The sequence below is a fragment of the Dreissena polymorpha genome, chromosome 5, assembly GCF_020536995.1.
Source record: "Dreissena polymorpha isolate Duluth1 chromosome 5, UMN_Dpol_1.0, whole genome shotgun sequence".
Lineage (NCBI taxonomy): Eukaryota > Metazoa > Mollusca > Bivalvia > Myida > Dreissenidae > Dreissena > Dreissena polymorpha.
The window spans coordinates 19,205,415-19,228,171 of NC_068359.1; the positions used below are offsets into that span (position 1 = coordinate 19,205,415).

The window sequence follows — 22,757 nt, forward strand, 5'->3', positions numbered from 1 at the left end:
TCAAGTTGCCATCTTCAATATTGCAAAAGTTATTGCAAAACTTTAACCAATGTTACAGTTTTAGGTTAAAGTTTTGATGACAGACAGAATGACAAAGTTTTAGGTTAAAGTTTTGATGACAGACAGAATGACAGACAAAATGACAGAATGACAGACAGACAAGCAAAACAATATACCCCCGATCATTTGATCCAGGGGCATAAAAAATCCAAAATCTTAATTATTATAAATCCATATATTATGGCTTTGTGCACTTACTACAAAACAACGCTCAAAGGTGATATTGCAAAACCATAAAATGACATTCTAATTTCCAGCAAGTGCAACAGATACCCGTGTTTCTTTCAAAAATCTGTTTATTAAACACCTTAAATAATCAAAAGGCTAAGAAACTGTTTTGCTCTGCATAACAAACAGCTATCTGTATCAAAAAACTGTCAAGTTGTTGATAACAAAAACATCAGAAACAGATTGAAGGTGATTATAAACTGGTATCCAAGTTGTCACACCTTTTCTTTAATGCTTACAATAATTATTGTTTTGTGTCAGTGGATTAAAACTATGCAGTGCTTGATGATAAAAAAGAGTGGTTAAAAACTTGGTATTATTTTTTTTTTTCGGCGTAAGCTGCATAAGCCAGCTTTTCACCTTAGCCTGACCTTTGTAAGTGTCCAATAAAATTCCAATAAAATTTCCCGCGGCTAGGTACGAATGAATACACTTCATTTATTCCATTGGCTGATTTGAGTATACCACCAGAACATTGGAAACATATCCGCGTCTTTGTAACACTGTTTTACTGTATGAAACAATTTTATCTCGAATGAAAAGGCTTAATAGATAGAACAGTTTTACACTCAATTCTCGACATCAATACAGTTTGTGCGTACACCTTTTATTTTCAGAGTATTACCAGCGCAAGAGCGTTTATACTTAAAAGGCTATGTTCTCATATTTAGTACTTACTTCCTTATTCTTGTCAACATGTTAACATGTAAAAGTATAAAGAGCAATGGAAGCGAGGCCTCACTTTAAAGCATTGCATTTCAACCCGCGAGGTATATCGGGTCAATTCGTGGACATTCAGAGTTTATATACAGGTCATCACCGGAGTTGGCGGCCAGTAAAATAATCGTTATATAATGAAGACGCTATCCGTGAACTAGGTGACCTGGAATTTTCTTTAGACCAGAAATATGTTAAATGAAGATATTCAGCAATATAATTATGGTATGTAAATAATAGATTCTTAATGTGTTTTCAACAATACAATGATAAATGTTATTGTTGATAAATTTAACAATAATTATTCGTCCATATTGCCTAATGTACAACATGTACTAAAGTGATATTATGAGCATGTAACAGTTTATAGGTGTCTATCGCAACCGTTGATTATTTTTGATGTTTCTACTTCATATACACTTATATTAATTAATGCAGCATCATCATACTAAAACAATATACCAGAAAGAGAAAAATAATGCATTTGAATATCAACCGTACTTTCGTTTGACAACTGATCATGCGTTTACGAGTTGAACCTAAATTTAGTTTTAGTGCAGATTTGTTCATACGACACAAAGACACGAAATTGTTTTACGGATCATTTCAGCTTACAGGACTGGGTGGGTCACGTAAGAATATCGAATATAAAATATATTTTTATAAACAACTGGTAGCAAGTTGAGTTGCAGATAATTAATCAGTAACCACATTTTAACTAACTATTTTGACCTGTTAATTCTTTTCAGCTCAATTCAACAGTGCAAAATGCCCATAATATCACTTTAAGCATTAGCACGATGATAATTGATACTGTTAATAATCGAATCAAATAGCAATGCCCGACAAACCACTAAAACAGGTTTGTTCGAAGAACGCGCCTATAAATACGGATACTTCTCGTGTGGCCGGTTGACTCATATGTTTAAATTTCACTTCCATTCTTCTTTTGGTTTTCTGTTTTGTATCTATAGGTTTATGACCAGCAATATGTTATAATGTAAAATAAGCCGCGAAAACTCCCCGTAACATCCCGTACTGCGTGTGATGCAGCTAAGAACTGCACAGAAAAAGACATTCGCTATCCTTGATCTCATTCATTAAACTATTTACGCCGTATATCTTTTTTAAAGATATTTCTTGTTATTTAATATTTATGTATACATTTATATATTGATATGTTTACTTATTTTATTTACGTATGAATTTATTTATGTAATACATGTTTGACTCTTATAAAAATAATAATAAATAAACAAGAAACAGTATTTGGCTTCTTTTTTATATAAAACAATACTAATGTTTACCATTCCCCACCCACCTTTTTAATCCATAAAGATTAAAATCCAATTAACTATCACACTAAATACACAATGCACTCAATGTGTTATCACAGGCATGTTTACTTTCAATGAATACAAAACATATTTACAGTAAGCACAACTGCCACCCTTTTCCTCACTTTCATTCACGTTTAAATGAAAATCAATACGTGACACATATCAGAGCACTTGACGTGACTTGTTGCTAAAGACGCCATTTGCTTCGAGTCGCGTGCTCCTATCTCGCGAGATTTGCGAATTGTGGGAAATCATGGCTGCCTTTGGAGACTTGCAATGACAAATTTCTAATTTTGACTTCAAAATTGCAAATCCTCGACAAGCTTCTCTAATTTTTGGGTTGCTTCTGGCATCTAATGGTTTATCTGCACCCATGATCAAGTATCTTGTTATGGGTTTGCGTGGGTTTTTTGTATTGGCGGCGAAGATTTGGAGTTTTATATGCTACTGTTTCAAACGTCAAATTCGATCTGTGAGTTTATTGTAAACAAATAGAAACATTCTGGTTATTTTCTTATGTCTAGATTGTATTTGCTTTTTTAATGCTCGGTGTATATGAACAATTATCATAGATCACGATCAAAACGCTTGTAGGATTCATAATAATATTTTGAGCTTAAAAAAAGTGAACTGGAAATATATTTCCCCTTACTACTTTCTGTTTATGAACACAATCATTAAAAAATTCAGAAATGAGTAGCATTTTTTTGCATTTGTTTTCGAAGATCTGAGTAAATCTAAGTTATCTAAACTTGTAGGCTCCCTGAAAACGTGAGAAACTTATCTATTTACTGACATTCCAGTAACTTGCCAGGTTGTTTTTTTTTACTCAGAAAGTGACCCCGATAGTCGGTGTCTTCCCCTACCAGAATTGCGGGCTTATTAATTTTTGCAAAGTCATGCAGATTATTTCGCACTTTATCGCTGTAAATTTTGGTAGAAGAATCCTCAAACTAAACGTGCTTACATCTGAGTCGTTAAGCACATGATTTATAATGTAAAGGATAAAGGGAAGTCACTCTAAATGTCATTGTGTTAGTTAAAGTTTTTTTATGATTTTGACCGAAAACTTCTTTATTGTAAATTAATTGGGGAAAATGTCATCTAGATTTGAGTTGGAATGGGGCCTTTTTTTTTTGCTTTGGGAATGCCTCCATTCTCGGAGGCGCAGACAGTGGTGAAAAACCCCTGAAATCAGAGAAGACGAGTTATAGACATTGATCAAAACAGTTTTTATTTTTTCCCCAAATATGTCTCTTTGGCACTCTATTTTCCCCTTTTCACCCAGCTTCCAGCGTCTTCCCCTTTTTCTAAAAAAAAACCCTGCTTGCATTCAAATAAACCATGCATATTATCGTCGAAGTACCTGTAAAGTGTTATCAAACAGCACCTATTATTGGACGTTTTTGTTTTGGTTCTATATGCATATTCGCAAAAGTGCACATGATGTCACATCCATAAACAAATGGTCGTACATGAAGTCCATGACCTACTTAGCTTGAAACAAATGGGCCGAAAACAGTTTAAAGGAATGCATTTATTGTTATTTACACGGTTGTATGTGTTTTTTGCTATTACTTTTTGAATGCATATATCAAAACCTGAATATACACACCAAAAAGGATATTTCCGTTTGCATTTTTTATTGCAGCAGACGCAGATTTTTTCTCCAAGTCTGGGTCACGTGATAGTCATGTGACTTTGTATATACTGGAGTAGTATTTATGAACTGTCCGGTGATAGGTCATGTTTACATCGGCCGCCATTTTGTTTTGTCTGCTAAAGGTGACAATAACCAGGGAATCATTGTTATGAATTCTTGAAGGATATTTGCTGGAAAACTTTACAGATAAGTTATTAAATGATTGAACTGTTAGTCATTTGTTAAAACATAATGTTTTTGTTCTTTTAAATGTTTTAATTTAACATAATTCCTTAGGTGTTCGATAACTGGTTCATCCACCATAATCACAAAGTTAAAGTTAAATTACAGCATTAATAATGTCTATTCTTATCAAAACCCTTCTACTATTTTTGTAATTTCATTTAGTGTGGCATTTTCTGTATTCAGTGTATATATTTGATATGCTTAATATCAGGATATCCCTTTTACCAGGAAATCTAACAACAACAAAAATATACTGAAGGCAGTGTTTTTTTCAACATTTTGGGAATAGGGCTAGGTCCCTTTACATTGGGAAAAATCAAAAAGTTTTGACTAAAATAGGGATATTAGTTGTTTTTGCGTTTTTGTTTTTCAATTTCAACTTATAGAGCTGGATGGGATATTAACTAAATGTTTTGGAAATCTTCAATTGGGAATTTGGGAAAAAATATATACTTTTTTCCTTTGAGAACGGGGCCTTTTACAGGCCCCACAATTTTAACAAAAAAGAAAACACTGAGGTGTGTAAAATTCTGTGAAAGCCTCTTGCTTGCAGGGCCACCAGCTGAAGAAATCAGGTCACTGTCCAGGGCCCTCGTCTGGCCGTTTTTGGGGCCGAAATTCGGCTCCATTCACCCCTTAAAATAGTATACTTATTTACCCCCCCCCCCCTCAAATAATAATTGTTATGCCCCTGGATCGATAGATCGGGGGTATGTTGTTTTTGGCCTGTCTTTCTGTCTGTCATTCTGTTCCAAAACTTTAACCTTACAGTAAAGTTTTGCAATAACTTTTGAAATATTGAACAACTTGATATTTGGCATGCATGTGTATCTCCTGGAGCTGCACATTTTGAGTGGTGAAAGGTCAAGGTCATCATTCAAGGTCAAAGGTCAAAAATTTTAAACTTTGATATAGTAAAGTTTTTCAATAACTTTTGAAATATTGAATATAGCATCTTGATATTTGGCATGCATGTGTATCTCATGGAGCTGCACATTTTGAGTGGTAAAGGTCATCCTTCAAGGTCAAAAATTTAAAACTTTAATATAGTAAAGTTTTGCAATAACTTTTGAAATATTGAACATAGCAACTTCATATTTGGCATGCATGTGTATCTCATGGAGCTGCACATTTTGAGTGGTGAAAGGTCAAGGTAATCCTTCAAGGTTAAAGGTCAAAAATTTAAATATTTAATATAGTAAAGTTTTGCAATAATTTTTGGAATATTGAACGTAGCAATTTCATATTTGGCATGCATGTGTATCTCATGGAGCTACATATTTTGAGTGGTGAAAGGTCAAGGTCATCCTTCAAGGTCAAAGGTCAAAAATTTAAAAATTTAATACAGTAAAGTTTTGCAATAACTTTTGAAATATTTAACATAGCAACTTGATATTTGGCATGCATGTGTATCATTTTGCACATTTTGAGTGGTGAAAGGTCAAGGTCATCCTTCAAGGTCAAAGGTAAAAAAAAGCGGTGCATTAGGGGGCATTGTGTTTCTGACAAACACATCTCTTGTTTACTTTTATACCCATGTTGCCAGCTGGTATCGTGCTATTAACCTTTGATTAAATGTATATTTATGTAAATTACATTAAAACATAGCAATGTTAAGTGTTGAATGGTTGGTGAAAAGATCTCCTAAAATTCTCCTTTTCGCCCAAAACGACTCGAAATTCCCCCCTCTAAGGGCCCCGGCCCCAATCTCCCAAAGTGTAGCAAGGGCCCTGCTGTCACTTTGTCTCATGTTTGCCACAGTCAATTCTTCTAAGAAGTGTTGTTTTTTTTTCCAAATAAAGTGCAATTAACAATCCTGTTTTATATTTTGTGGTAGAATAAACTGTCGGTATCCTCACAGCAATCACGTGCAATTGTATTGACTGGGAAAACCTAAAACACTTTTATAAATATATAATATAATTAGAGCCTCAACACTGCTCCCAGACACCTAATACAAAATATAGCTGTTAAATTATCTGAAAATGTTCGCCCATATTCTTTGAGACAAAATCATAGTTGCCCATTTGAGCATGAGACTGGAATATTACACACCTGTATTGATCAAATTTGCAAACAATGTATGTCTTAATATTCACTAATTTTCACTTAGTTGAAATTTCAAACTCAGCTTCTGTGATCTTAAGCTTTTCATGGAATTTTTAATATCATGTTAATGTTGATAGATCATAAAATGAATACTTAAATTTCAATTTCTAGAACAAGTCTGTTTTAACAAATTGTTTACCCATTATTATTAAATTAAAAGTTTGAAAATCATATTTCAATATTACAAAATTGTATTACAAAATTGTATACTGTAGCAGTGTTAGATTTTTTACATGATCTGTATATTTCTGATTGATTTATCTGATTCAGGGTAATACATTTATAACCAATGTTAATGTGGCTACAAAACATCATTATCTTTGACTTTATTGTTTAGATTTTTTTTATGAAAATATATTCTCTCGTATAAAGATTGTTGTGTTGTTAAAATCAGAGACATAGATAACAGTTATCTAATTCTGTTAAAATTAAACATCCTTTGTTTTTGTTTTTTATGTCATCCCATGTTTCAAGAGGCAGAAAATAAGACTCCTGCTAATCGGTATGTCAAGTATACTTCATGATGAGCAGTATATCAGATAAGCATGTTATAAGTGTACCAGATTATTACAAATATGATACGATATTACCCAACAACGATAGAATCCATGTTTAGTGCAATTCGTACTTATGAAATAGAAACACACTTTAAATAATTACTGGTATCATAAAGTGATCTTTATCAGATATTAACAACATGTTTTCCCTTTCTTACAGGTTATTCAGCACCAGACTGTTCGATATGAAGTTATACCGTTGTCACCTCTATCCAAGCACAGGCTTAGTAAGATATATTTGATACTCGCTCTTGAAAAAGGTGGCTGATGCATGTGTGTAAAGTGTCGTCCAAGATTAGCCAGTGCAGTCGTGGCAACTCTTTTACAGAGGTTTTTTTTAAAAGGGAAACTTCTTCCAAATGAAATCCAGAATAGGTTCCAAAAGTGACTTCCCTGATAAGTCTGTGCTGTCTGCACAGGCTTATGTGGGACAATACCTAACACACATGCATTAAGCCCATTTTTCTAAGCGCATGCTTATTAGAAATATTTGTACTTGAACACTGAAGTGTCAAATATAGCACATGTAAGTGAATACAGTACTTTTTTTATTGTTTGCAGATTTATTGGCATGAAATTGTGTATCATACAGCATTTACTGTCAACCACATGACTCAACCAAATTTCATATTAAATGACTAAAACATTGTAAGCAATTAGTAATCCTTCACAACTGATTACATTAACCATAATATTACACTTTGTCTTTAAAAAAAAAAATAGAGGTTATTGACCATAAAGTGCCGCCTCATTGTGTTTAAGGTATGTTACGAAGGAAGACGTTGGTCCTAGATTTAGACGAGACTCTTATACACTCGCACCATGATGGAGTTATACGACAGACCGTGAAACCTGGTACACCACCGGATTTTGTTCTAAAGGTAACACAGCTTTTCTTCTCTTGGATCAAATTTGGAAATAATAAGAAGGATGTTTGTAAAGGCTGAACAAGAAATTTGTTTTGAATTGTAATAAATACTTATATGTAATAGGCTATTAATGTTTATTTTGAATTATAAAAAAATCAAAAACCTAGGAATATCTGTGGTTCTCGTGATTGCATGTACAGTCCAACCCCTACTTCCGGTCAGCCCTCATCGCCAGTTGCCCCGTGTAGGCGGCCGGTCTGTGCCGCGACCGTCGATAAATACTATATAATGCACCCCTCTTAAGAGTAACCCCGTTCCTCGGCCAGCGGCCAGCAATTTTGCATCCCAAATGTTAAATTTCCCCCATATGAGTGGTCACGTGCAAGTAAGTTAGTCATGTACATTGGCAAAATTACACCGACGCAATAGCGAAAAAATTGATACGTACTGCCAGTCTGCGGTTTAGGCTCTGTAGTACTGAAGCATGATGTGTGATAAACATTTTGACAGCCAGTTTGCAAATTGCAATTAATTAACGGCAGATTATCGGGTTATCCGGTTAAAAGCAATATGCGACCGTTTGATCTTTTTGTTTCCGCCATGCGAATATCACCTATTATTCCTGGAAAAGAGATTCTTAATTTATAATTTATTATTTGTAGGTGTTGAATCATACTATTTCAAGCACACATTTATGACAATTATCGGCTAATTAAAAGTTAGAAAGAACAACGAAACTTGTAACTGAAATCAACTGATCTACGTGTTCTCTGTGCTACAAATTCTTATCCAAACATCAATACGCACACATTTTACATGAGTATGGCGTGACATTGTACATTGGTGCATAATTTTCGCGCGCTTTTGTCGGGACAAAGGAAATACATGAGGACTTTTTTGATGCTAGAATTTTTAAATGTCTCGTTAACATAAAACAATCTGGAGTGTGTTTCGGATTACAAATTTTTATTCTCATTTGGGAATTAAACAAAACATTTATATTTGTTTAATATTTACAATGTTTTCAATATTAATTTTGATAAAACCTTTTACGCGGCAAAAAAATGTTTTTATAATATTATGTATGAAAAGCACGATTACCAGAAGGATTACACCTGATTGCTATTATCAGCCTCTTAAGTAACTGGCCATGATTTTAGCGTGGAGGAGATCACTGTCGGGACCAATTCGTGTGGTAGGTATTACAAAGCCATAAAACTGCGATAAACCCATTAAATTATCGATTGATAGTGACACAGGAGTTATTCACGCATAACTGATTCACAACTGTTCCCATCTTAAGTGCATAAGAGGCCATACAACGCGCATTGTGTAAACAACGAATCATGAGAATGATTGTTTTTCATTGACTTGATTCTGGTGATGATGATGATATTGATGATGATTAGAAAGATGAATAAAAAAAATTTTTTAATGAAAATGTTGTTTTATAGCTGATTTTAGAAAGATAGAAATAAAAAAATAAAGGCTATACATTGTTTAGTACATGTACACACATGTACTATTTTGTTTATACAAAAATTGAAAAGTTGGCCATGCACTCATCAACTCCAGACTCCCTATGACTCGACCTCCTCTTAAGAGGCCTACCCGCTTAAGCAGCCAATTTGGCCGTTTCCCTTGAATGGCTGCTTAAGAGGGGTAAGACTGTATTATTAGCTATGGAAAGTTCTAGGAACACTAAAAGTAAAGGGTGCTGTCAAAAAGTGACAAAATGGTAAGCCGGAACGACATAGACTAATTCAGAAGGTCCATATTCTAAGTTAAACCAATGACCACTCAATTTATAGCAGTCTTCCTTACCAAAAAGCTTTTATAATCCATTCAACTATAGCACATTAATATCACCTCAACTCATTAGACCTTGACATTGACCTCCTATTAGACTTAGACTTATTGTAATGGGCCAAGAAGTCAATAGTGCCAAGGCTAATACTTGGAGCAGCTGCGTTATTTAACAAAGCATCTCAGTGGTTTTTTTATGGCAATTTTGGGGCCGATATTCGGCCCCATTCCCCTAAAAAAAGAGTATATATTTTTCCCCAATTTTGTAGAAAAAATCGATTCCAGAATTTAAAAAAAAAAAAATTATTTTTTTTTAGAAAGAACTGTCTAATGAGAAATATATCTCAAATTTATATCATTAACAACTAACAAAGTATATAACTAAAATAAATATGATTTTGAATTATTATAAAGAGTTATATTAAATTAGTTTTTCCAAAATCAGTGGACTTTTCACATGAATTGCATTGTTTCCCCAAAATGATCAGGAAAAGGTCTGATGTATCTCTATATTGTGTCAATATTTGTTGATAAAAAAATGTCAATTTGATCCATTTTATTGAAAAAAATGCTGAAATTTGCCAATGTATCAATTTAACAAATCCCTATTAGACTCAAAATGGCTAGGAAAACTGAGACTCAGTGTGCATAAGGCTGAACAGTCTGAAACTAATGTTGAAAAAATCATTGATATATATTTAAGAAAAAGGATGGAGACATTCAGCTGTGAATATTACATTCATACATACATGTGTATTCATATAATAAATATCAATACATATAAAAGAGTGAATTTTTTAATTTCCCCTTTTCCTAAAAAACAACGCATTTTTCCCCTTTGGACGGGCCCCGCCGCCGTTCCCCTGTAGGTGAAAAAAAACACTGCATCTTGTTTAAATCTCAATGTAAATGTTTATAACACAAGACAAATTTTTATTCAGGCTTGCAATGTGTACATCGTTTAAACACTAGATATTTCACATACAATTGTGTCACAGAGATAAACGAAGTAAGAATATAAACATAAGCAGCATAGAATGACTACTTTTTTATGCATGTGCATTAAGTATTGTCACAGACTCTGCACAGACGTATAAAAGAGACTCCTGTTAATGAAAATTCAATAAAAGTGGAAAGTTTTGTCCCTGATTAGCCTGTGTGGACTGCACAATCTGGAATAGTAAGTTCTTTATGCACATGCATAAAGCCTGGTTTTTACAGCTCAAATCTTAATTTCTACATTCAGGTGATGATAGACAGACATCCAGTCAGGTTTTTCGTCCACAAACGACCTCATGTAGATTATTTCTTGGAAGTTGTAAGTACCAAAATTTGCTTTAGAGTTTCAAAGAAACTGTTTCTATGTGCTTTCATAGTTCAACGTATTTCACTTTGTTCAACTTTTCTGCGGTAACACATGCTTTTGTCATAAAATAAAAAAAGAATAATTTGATTCTTGTTAGCCGGATTTTTTTCGAAAAAATCTCGGCTTATAGATTGATGTTGTCGGGCGGGCGGGGTGGCGGGGTGGCGGCGTGCTCGAAAATGTTAAAGTTCTTATTTCATGGTATAACTTTGGTATGCTTGGACCTAGAGTCTTCAAACTTGACATGAAGGTTGGCCAGGATTAACAGATGACCACTGGTCATTTCAAGGTCATTCATTTGAAGGTCAAGGTCACTGTGACCTTCAATATAAAAAATGTTAAAGTTGTTATAACTTTGGTATGCTTGGACCTAGAGTCTTGAAACTTGACATGAAGGTTGGCCATAACTAGTTAGTAACCACTGGTCATTTCAAGGTCATTCATTTGAAGGTCAAGGTCACTGTGACCTTGAATGTAAAAATGTTAAAGTTCTTATTTCATGGTATAACTTTGGTATGCTTGGACCTAGAGTCTTCAAACTTGACATGAAGGTTGGCCAGGATTAACAGATGACCACTGGTCATTTCAAGGTCATTCATTTGAAGGTGAAGGTCACTGTGACCTTCAATATAAAAATGTTAAAGTTGTTATAACTTTGGTATGCTTGGACCTAGAGTCTTGAAACTTGACATGAAGGTTGGCCAGAACTAGTAAGTAACCACTGGACATTTCAAGGTCATTCATTTGAAGGTCAAGGTCACTGTGACCTTGAATGTAAAAATGTTAAAGTTGTTATAACTTTGGTATGCTTGGACCTAGAGTCTTGAAACTTGACATGAAGGTTGGCCAGAACTAGTAAGTAACCACTGGACATTTCAAGGTCATTCATTTGAAGGTCAAGGTCACTGTGACCTTGAATGTAAAAATGTTAAAGTTCTTATTTCATGTTATAACTTTGGTATGCTTGTACCTAGAGTCTTCAAACTTGAAATAAAGATTGGCCAGTACTAGAAGATGACCACTGGTCATTTCAAGGTCATTCATTTGAAGGTGAAGGTCACTGTGACCTTCAATATAAAAATGTTAAAGTTGTTATAACTTTGGTATGCTTGGACCTAGAGTCTTGAAACTTGACATGAAGGTTGGCCAGAACTAGTAAGTAACCACTGGACATTTCAAGGTCATTCATTTGAAGGTCAAGGTCACTGTGACCTTGAATGTAAAAATGTTAAAGTTGTTATAACTTTGGTATGCTTGGACCTAGAGTCTTGAAACTTGACATGAAGGTTGGCCAGAACTAGTAAGTAACCACTGGACATTTCAAGGTCATTCATTTGAAGGTCAAGGTCACTGTGACCTTGAATGTAAAAATGTTAAAGTTCTTATTTCATGTTATAACTTTGGTATGCTTGTACCTAGAGTCTTCAAACTTGAAATAAAGATTGGCCAGTACTAGAAGATGACCACTGGTCATTTCAATGTCATTCATTTGAAGGTCAAGGTCACTGTGACCTTAAATGTTAAAATGTTAAAATTGTTATAACTTTGGTATGCTTGGACATAGAGTCTTCAAACTTGACATGAAGGTTTGCAAGCACACTTAGATGACCACTGGTCATTTCAAGGTCATTCATTCTAAGGTCAAGGTCACTGTGACCTTGAATGTAAAAATGTTAAAGTTCTTATAACTTTGGTAGGTAAAAATGTTAAAGTTCTTATTCCATGTTATAACTTTGGTATGCTTGTACCTAGAGTCTTCAAACCTTTTGACCTTTGAACAATATTTCAGTAATTTAAGTATTGCATTGACAAAAACACGAAAGGTACTTTCCTGTCATTTAAATAAAAAATCCGGCTTCAATGCGGTCATCTCCGACCGCGGAACTCTTGTCTTTAATATTTTATATGTAAATAATGGCTTCATTCAGACGGCAGTTTTATCTCTCTTCTATTTTCAAGCACCTTTAAATATGTTGAAGCAAGAGATTCTTGGAATGTACGACAATCAATAAGCAATGAGTACACAACATCAATATCTGAAGGGAACAATTCATATTGGAGTCATAAGAAATCACTAATTATTTATACTGGCCTAAAAATTAAACTCAGAATTTGATATTTCAGTCTGTGCGAAAGTTTCAACTCACATCTAGCTACACAGTCTTGTAATCTCCTGTGCCCTTTTTCCTCCATTTTTGAAAAATGCAAACATTGGAAATTAAGGACTTTGTAATGTGACATTCTCCTCTTTGGGAAAAACTTTATCACATGAGTACCTAAAATCAGAAAATAACAATGTATGTATTCATGTATAATAACCATTGATAAAGGTTTACAGGGTACTTGTAAATGGTTACTCAGAGTGAAAATTGACATTAATCATAATTAAGGCACTTTTAGAAATTATAAAAAAATAATTAGTTAAGGTGAAACTAAAATATAGAATTTTGTTGTGGCAAAAATGTAAACTAAGCAGATTTCAGTTGATAAATGATTAGTCACTTTTAGCATTTGTCCTAAATTGTTTTTTTTTCTTGTTTTGGAAAACAAATTTGATTGGGAATGTGGTCCATCATAAAAAGTAGAAAAAGCCCTGATCTCTTATTAATAACTGATCATAATGTCTGTTGTCTGGAAAATCAAATCAAATAAAGTATATACTCAACCAGTATTGTTTACTGGCTACCAGAGCTCCAGATAAGGATTTAGTCTAAAGGGTATTTCACCCCCTGATATTATTGTTAAAGCGTATTTTACTCCTTTGTTTCAGCCATAAACTATTTAGGAATATTGAGGGGTATTTTCCATTTCCATTGAAAACTGACAAAGTAAATGGCGTGTTTAATCTAGAAATATTTTTTTTGTTATTTAGATCATTAAATGCAAACAGAATTAATTTAAAATGACAATATGAACAGCTTTTTTAAAAATATTTCCACAGGAGCCGCTGGTCGCTTAAAACATCCCTTTTTAGATCCACAAACATGATGGGCCGCCATTTTTATTACAAGCTTATTTTGATTGACTTACTTTTGATTCAAAGGTTAACTTAGACTTAAAACTTAACTGGATTATTGGTTAAACAGGTTACGCACTTTAATCGATTTAAAATACGTACCAAGATTTGTATTGCGTTTTGTGACGTACTGGGCTGATTTTTAATGAGTTTTATTTATTTTTTTACAGTGCGTAAATATGCAGATACGCCTTTTATCTGGAGCTCTGCTGGCTACAATGGATAAGTTTTAGCTCGGCTGTTTTAGGAGAAAACCCGAGGTATTGTCATAGCTAGCTCGTCGTCTGCTGGCGTCGTGCTAAAACCTTTACATTGGCTCTAAAATCAGAGTGCTTCCACCTACAACTTTGAAACATCATATGTAGATGCACCTTGATGAGTTCTACACTACACCTATTTTGGGGTCACTAGGTCAAAGGTCAAGGTCACTGTGACCTAAAAAAATGTAATCTTGCAAGCTTTCATTTATTCAAAACTGCATCCGCAGCCGAGCGTTGGCACATGTTATGCGGGACCTTATACAGATATACTGGTTTGTCTGATGACTGGCAAGTTATGCGGGACCTCATACAGATATACTGGTTTGTCTGAGGACTGGCAAGTTTTCGAGGATACAGCTATTGTAATGAAGCCTTGTTCTGAGTTAACTGGGCTTAATGCACGTGGTTCACTTGTTGTCCCAGATTAACCTTTGCAGTCTGCACAGGCTAATCAGGGATGACACTTTCTGCCATTGCCGGATGTTTGCTAAGTAAAGATGAGACTTCCTTTAAACCAAACATACCATAAGGGTGGAATTATGTAGTCCCTGATAAGCCTGTGCAGACTACACAGGCTAATCTGGGATGACTCTTTACATGAATGCATTAAGCCCAATTATACACAATGAGGCTAAACAATTTCAGTGTACAACACCATAACTGCCCATGGTACTAATTGCTCACCCAGTTGTCTCCCTTGTTTCAGGCAAGTCAGTGGTACGACTTGGTCGTGTTCACGGCTAGTATGGAGATATACGGCGCAGCAGTCGCCGACAAGCTCGATAATAGTCGCGGTATATTGAACCGGAGATACTATAGACAGGTAAATCAACCCCGTATTATTCAATCAGATAAAGCAGGTTTTGAATCTAATTTGTTGGCCATGGTTGTCTTTCCTCATTCTTTCAGTATAAAAAGACATGTTTATCAGAAAATCTAAAGGATCCCACAAAGAATTTTATCAGAATGTGTAAGGGCTCTCTAAAATGAATTGCTCAGAAAAATTAAAGGCTCTCTGAAATGAATAGCTCTCCAAAAGGATATTAACCGAATTTCCCTCGTATAGCGCGCTCCTATGTTTAGCGCGCAGGCTGTTTTATTAATTCAAAAATGGAGAACAGAATATTTAAAGACAATAAAACCACCAAATCGGACCGAAAATGGCCGCCATTTTACTATTGTGCAATCCAATAATCCGGTGCATTGGAAAGCTTAATTACTGGTAAGCATTCAAAATAGGAAACTTCATTATGATTAGGAGCATGGGTTGCATAGCACTATACTTTTCTGACAATTTTGTAATTTTCTAGCAACAGATTAACAGTCCGCATCATTTCGTGTAAAACATGAGAAAATAAGAATTCATGAACATCATGTCATTCTTCCTTGGGGAAATTAAATTTGAATGCTAAATAAAACTTTGTGGCACATGAGAGACAGCTGTTGAGACATGTCAGTATTGAAGTAAAACTGTTAATATATTATGTTGGACAAGTATGAAGTTGGGTTATTGTTTGTTGCGTTACACAGGCGTGAATGTGATGAACAATGAATGCGCCAAACTGGAAAACACTTAAGGAGTCCCTGTTCACACCTACAGTTACCTGCAAAAATGAGCAAATACTTTACCAGTCCAACGTAATCTGCCAATGTAGAAGTGCAGAAACAAAGACAAATAAATGTTTGCATACTTTAATTCAACATTTTATTTTATTGTTAATAACTAATGCGACACCGTTCGTATCTGCCGTTACAGACTTTGTTGTTTCAACAACGGCCCCTTCAGTCTGTAAGATTAAAGGGTGTAGTTTTCTGGAATACAAAAATGGTGGCTATTATGATTATTTACGATTACGAAATGAATTATTCGCAATTTAACAGCAAGGGAAGCGTTGTATCAATGCATACTTGCACCAACTTTTTAATTTGAAATTCGAAGGTAAAAAACTGCGCGCTTTACAAAGGAATGTAAGGTATCAGAAAATTTAAGGGCTCTCTAAAATGAATTGCGCAGCAAATTGAAAGACTCTTTAAAATGAATTGCGCAGAAAATTGAAAGGCTCTCTATAAAAGGCAGTTGGCTGCAATGCTTTACAAAGTCCGAAAAAAAGTGTTTCTTGCATGAAGTGCCAGCCACTGTAACCCATAACAGGCCTATTCCTGGCCACTTTGAGAAAATGCAATATTGAGATTGGGAATTTGTTCGCACAAAAAGTTCTCTGATTTCAGATAAACTAATTTAACATAACTGTTTATAATATTTATATATTTGGGAATGGTTTTGTTTAACGGACCCGTCGATATGCCAGGAAAAAGTCTGCATAAAGCAAGTCTTCTAGGCGATATCCATATGAGATATAATATGAGTAAAAATGAAACTGAAGTTACAATATCAGCAGAACAATTATTATAACCATCTGTAAGTCTTTTGTTTAATGCAAGTGACAATTGGCCTTTATGACAGATCACAATACCAAATTGCTGGCCGTCATGGAAGGGTCAATGCACAGCCTGGAGGGAGGTGTAAACCAATTTAAATGTGAACTTATCCTTTCACTTATCTAATACAAAAGAAAACAAGATAATGATCCAAATTGCCGAAATTTGACCCACCCTTTTTCTTAAAATACTTTTGTAAAGATAACATACGAGTTTTTCATAGAATCTGTAGGCAAACCACCAAATTTTAGGGTGTCATTGGCTGTTGGGACCCTGGATTATTTCCAACCCTTTTATGACACACACTCATGCTATCTGTTTCAGCATTGTAACTTGGAGGCAGGTAGCTACACTAAGGACCTCTCTGCTATCAATAGAGATCTCTCCAGTATATTTATCCTGGACAACTCGCCAGTAGCATATAGGGCATATCCAGGTAAGCAGCATGGTCTTTGAGTGCCAAACTAGTGAATCTGTTAAACATTTTTATTAATTGTGTGAAGCCTCGTAAAAAGTTTTTTAAAAAGGAAAAAAAGAGCACACAAATGGCGCCCTGAGAAACCGGGCTTAACGTTTGTGCATAAAGTGTTGTGCCAGATAAGCCTGTGCATAAAGTGTTGTGCCAGATAAGCCTGTGCATAAAGTGTTGTCCCAGATAAGCCTGTGCATAAAGTGTTGTCCCAGATAAGCCTGTGCAGTATGCTAGGGCTTATCAAGGATGCCACTTCGCTTTTATGGAATTTTTTGTTTCGCATGAAGTTTCTTTTAAACAAAAATCCAGTCTAGGCGAAAAGTGTTGTCCCTGAATAGCCTGTGTGGACTGCACAGGCTAATCTGGGACGACACTTGAGTCACATGCATTAAGCCTGGATTTCCCAGAGTGTGGCTCAGATATATTTTTAAGTCTTTCTCAGGGTTGGCAAAATCAGCTGACAAGTTAGCCCATATGGGATTTTCTCCCCTGATTGTTTGTACCATACTTGTATTCAGTAATTGTTTTACTCCCACTAAGTGTTGGAAGTAAAAATCAGAGGATAAAAGGTTACATTTATTTTCTTTGTTGCAACTCCCCGAATCAAATCTGCATGGAATCTTCCATCATGGTGGTGCGGTAGTCGAGTGGTAACACATTGGTCTACCATTCCAGAGGTCCCCGGTTCAATTCCTGGCCGGGGCACTGGACATTTCAGAAATGCTTTAAGTGTTTCCCACCCAACTAGAGATGTACTGGTATGAAACCCCGGTTATTCTTGCGTGTGTCGATGCTATACACTGAGCATGTTAAAGAACCTAGGGATCTATTCACAAAGACCTAGGGTATCGCACCCGGATTCCTTGCAGATTTTTTTTTCCACTTTTTGGGAAGATAGCCCATGGCTTTGGAATTGGGAATTTTATCGGCATTTTCATGAAATTGGGAAAATAAATTCATAGCCTTTTTTTCCACACGAAAAGTCCACTGATTAGGGAAATACTAAATTTGATTTAACTCTTTATAATCATTCAAATTAAAAGAAAAAAATCATATAATACTTTGTTAAATGTAATTGAATTAAAATTGAGATAAAATACACATAAGACTTATTTCTAAAAAAAAAAAATTTTTTTTTTTTTGGCAATTGGGAATTTTTTTCCACATTTTGGGAAAAAAGTATACTTTTTGGGATTGGGAACATAGCCGAATTTCGGCTATAAAATCGGGCCAAAAAAAACCCTGCCTTGTATCTTAATACTGTCTCTTCTGCTTGTTGTCTCTTCAGCAAAAACAAAAGGACACCATTGGAAATAAGTGCTTGTACTTTCATGGGTTATCCTTGACTGCATGGTAAAAGAAAAACATACATTACATACATACATGTATACATTACTATGCAACACTTATCTGATATTCACTTGTAGAAAAGAATGTTGAATATTGAGACAAAACTGAAGTTTCAAAAATATGTTATTGTCTCCCTGTGTCTCAATTATTGAAATTTTGTTTACTTAAAGATAATTTTATAAAGTTTTGTATACCTGAATAGGTGACTTTCAGGGGTTATTTTCTCATGACATTTTGTTTTATCAATAAATAAGTTAACTTGTATTGTAATTGTGGCCAAAAAACATCGTTTTGTACTGTTTATGTTGGTTGTTAGTTATATTTTATATTTTGTTTGTAATAGGAATTGCTAACTTTGAATATGCAGTATTTGTCTCATTCTGGGAACACTGGGTTTAAATAACTCTTTCAGTGGTGGAACCGAATTTTGAAGGCCTTTGCAAACAGTTTGGATCCAGATGAGACGCCACAGAACGTGGCGTCTCATCAGGATCCAAACTGTTTGCTATTCTGATAGTATTCTTTGAAAAAAATCGAAGATAATGCTAATTCTAGAAATTCAGCAGACAACATTTTAGCAGACGACAAATTTCCCAGCATGCAAATGGTTAATGCATGTGCAAAGCGTCATTCCTGATTTGTCTGTGCAGTCTGCACAGGCTAATTGGGGATGACACTTTTCTGTTGTAGTGAATATTTTCTTTAAAGGAGGTCTCTTAAAAAGAAAATCCAGCGTTGGCTAAAAGTATTGTGTCTGATTAGCCTGTGCAGCCTGCGCATGGATTAAACCCCATTTTCCCAGAGCAATACTCATTTGTAATAAGAATTGATAGCTGTTTTTATACAGTGTTAAAAAGTGATTTCTTTCTTAATTTCAGACAATGCTATACCCATCACATCGTGGTTCAGTGATGCCACAGATACGGCTCTGCTGTGTCTACTTCCAATGTTGGACGCACTTAGGTTTTGTAATGACGTTCGCTCAGTGTTGAGCAGAAACCTCCACAAGTCTTTGGACCCCGCAATAAAAAACAGATTTTACCTGTCCTCACGTCCCTAGAGTATCCCATGAGAACTTAGTTTGTCACAAGAACTTAGTCGTTTTTTAATGGCATCTTATCACCTCATAGGCTGGATGATAGCCTACAAATTTTGTAACGCAAGAGTAGAAACCTGTTCTGGTCAAGAGTTCAGTGTAACCAGTTCACATCAAGAGCGCAACCCATTCCTGAGTTTAACAATAGAGTTAATACAGATGTGTTTTGAATATATTCATGCTACATTGTGCAACAGTATTGATATGGTTGATAGATAATCATCATAGGAATCAGGTTATTGTTTATGATGATAGAATGAAGATGCTCGTACAGTGAAACAAGTATATTCTAATGGGAATATTGCTATGACTAAAAGGTTCATTGTTCATCATTATGTCACTATGCACTGTGATTCGGTACATTAGGTGCATTGTTGTCTCAAATATAGCGGTTTATCACTTGTTCAATGCAAAAATTAAACTGTAAAAAAATTATGTAACCATCTGGTCTTTTGTGTTTGAAAAAAGGTTCCCCTTATTAGTGTTGGAAGTTTGTATGTCCTTTATAAAGAAACCCTACCAGTGTCATAACCAGGCACATCGCCAAAAATACTGAAGATAAAGCGTGCCAAATCTCACACTAAGCGGATATGAAAGTATGAGGGTGCTCTCAGTAAAAATTTCATGTGTTATACACTTATCAAAATCTTTAAATCTTTTTTCATGATGGTTGGCTTTTGTTGTTAAGTGAATGATCTTTATAACACATATATTGGTTAAGACTATGAAACCTCCCCAAGTCAACTGGCAGACATGTTGTATTGTTAGGTTTTGTCAGACATTTTGTCAATCAGTTATGCATAAATGGTTGTTACCAATAAGCCTTTCAGACTTCTTTCCCAACATTCAGTCTGAAAGCATTCAGCTGTTTTGTAGACATCGTAAATGTTAAGACTTGCGGCAAGTGTCATGAAATGCATCATATGAGGTTTGTTCTGGAAAAACTGGGCTTAATGCATGTTTTAAGTGTCATCCCAGATTAGCCTGTGCAGTTCACAAAGGCTAATCTAGGATGATTCTTTGCGCCTTAACTGGATTTTGGTATAGATGAGATTTCCCTTAAACAAAAAACTCCATTCAAGTGGAAAGTGTCGTCCATGATAAGCCTGTGTATACTGCACAGGCTTATCTGGGATGATAATTTTTTCACGAATATTCAAACCAGTTTTCCCAGACCAAGGTTCCATTACAATATGTGTCATGTTCTGAGAAAACTGGGCTTAAATCATGTGCGTTAAGTGTCGTCCCAGATTAGCCTGTGCAGTCCGCACAGGCTAATCAGGGATGACACTTTCCGCCTAAACTTGATTTTCGGTAAGGAGGGACTTCCTTGAAACTAAAAATACCATTAAAGCGGAAAGTGTCGTCCCTGATTAGCCTGTGCAGACTGCACAGGCTAATCTGGGACGACACTTTACACACATGATTTAAGCCCAGTTTTCTCAGAACAAGACACATATTGTAATGGAAAAAAAAGGTACCAGTAGGAGAAAGGTTATTATTCAATGTCATGAATGATTGTTTTCACCCTCTTGTTTATAATAGGCTGAAATTGTGTACGGATTTTAGAGTCAGTTGAAAATGTGATTACATTGGAGCAATACTAATTTTGTAATCAGGAACTTTTTTACCAGTTTTGTCAATGTGTATATATAGTTTAATGTCATGTCCAGTGATGGTATGTTTTTGTCTTTGTAAAAAATAAACCGTTTAAATCGAAAGAAAGACTATGTACTGCTCGCAAAATTTATTGTTAAATTACATGGCTTAATGTAGGCTATATGGGATTAATCAATGTACCTCGCTTTTGTAAATTAAATGGAATACCGGTTAGTATGTGTGCTAAGAATGTTTTCAGTAAGTCCCAAGAAATTAGCAATGTTTATATTGATTTTAATATGAAGTTAAGACGAGTATCCTTTGTTCAAAATTCAAATTGGAAAATTATTTTAGCTGTGCTCTTGGACAACAGGCCTTATTGCATGTGATTTAAGTGACATCCCAGATAAGCCTGTGAAGTCGGCACAGGTCAATCAGGGACGACACTTTCTGCTTTAATGGTATTTTTTTGTTAAAAGGAAATTTCTAATTAATGAAAATCCAGTGAAAAGGCTAATCCCATTTCATACGTTTTGCACATACCGGTATGTATGGCCTGTTTTTTCTAAGTGACTGACTGAGGCTAATTTATAGTGTGTTAACTTCTCCTTTGTAGTAGAAGGTTGTGTGTGTATATTTGATTTAAGCTCCCTGGTGATGGAAAGGTACAATGTGTTGTTATTCGGAGACTTTGTGAGTTGTATTCTGTAGTTCTACAAGATACCGGTACTTAAACTTATGGATATTTCATTTTATCACAAGTTAAGCCTAGTTTTCTATGTAATATATTCATTACGAACATTTTTATCTTAAACATGTGTTGTTGTTTTTTTGACTGTTAAAAAGGGCTATGTTTTTGCAACGTAAAGTCATGCATTCTTAACAGTTTACAGGTTTTGTCGTTATGATAAATATATTTTTTTGCTGATTTATAAAAAAGATATGACTAAAATCATTTCATACTGTTATTAAGTAAATAAGTCCTAAAAAAAATGTCAAAACACTCCCAAAATGCCTCTGTTTCATTACTATTTTCAGTGCAATACATGATAATTTCTCGTTCAGCTTAATGTTGTCAAGGCCTTGCTGTGCAGTGAAGTCCTATATCCCTAGCTGTGTACTGGTATTCTTACTAACCTGCGTGGTATAATAACATAGAATATGATAGCTGCGAATTAATATTTTCATATGACCTTAAAAAAAAAATAATAATAGAATGTGAGCTTCTTTTGAAAAGTTTATTAAGTTTATTAATTACCTTTTGTTGGTTGGAAAATAATTGATAGATTTAAGCTTTACTGTGGCAAAATGGGGCTTAATGCATATGCTTAAAGTGTCCTCCCAGATTAGTCATGGATGACACTTTGTGCATGTATGGAAATTTAAATGATAAAAAAACTATTTTTTTAAACTGTAATGTTCCAATAATATTATGCATTTCAATATGATATTAAATTTACCACCTAACTACACAATTATTCATGTAAAACAATTTATTTATGTGAAAAGAAACATTTGTGACCTGTATTATCAAACGCCGATTTATTTTCTTGGTTCAAAGTCTATTCTTTATTCTTGAGTCTTG

General features: G+C 34.7%; 1 protein-coding gene across 2 annotated transcripts; it reads left to right on the forward strand.

The window, feature by feature from the left end:
• The first annotated feature begins 2,594 nt into the window (after positions 1-2,594).
• On the forward strand, positions 2,595-21,654 carry LOC127881820 (CTD nuclear envelope phosphatase 1-like). Of its 2 annotated transcripts, XR_008050294.1 has the most exons (8): positions 2,595-2,817; positions 7,060-7,126; positions 7,662-7,780; positions 10,821-10,892; positions 14,923-15,039; positions 16,980-17,091; positions 19,356-20,753; positions 21,026-21,653. XR_008050294.1 is itself a non-coding variant. In XM_052429958.1 (7 exons), the coding sequence occupies exons 1-7, from the start codon at positions 2,719-2,721 to the stop codon at positions 19,535-19,537; spliced, it is 768 nt and encodes a 255-aa protein (XP_052285918.1). In that variant the 5' UTR covers positions 2,595-2,718; the 3' UTR covers positions 19,538-21,654. The 2 variants fall into 2 exon arrangements, 1 of the variants encoding a protein (XP_052285918.1); XM_052429958.1 differs by having other exon boundaries at positions 19,356-21,654.
• Positions 21,655-22,757: the final 1,103 nt, after the last annotated feature.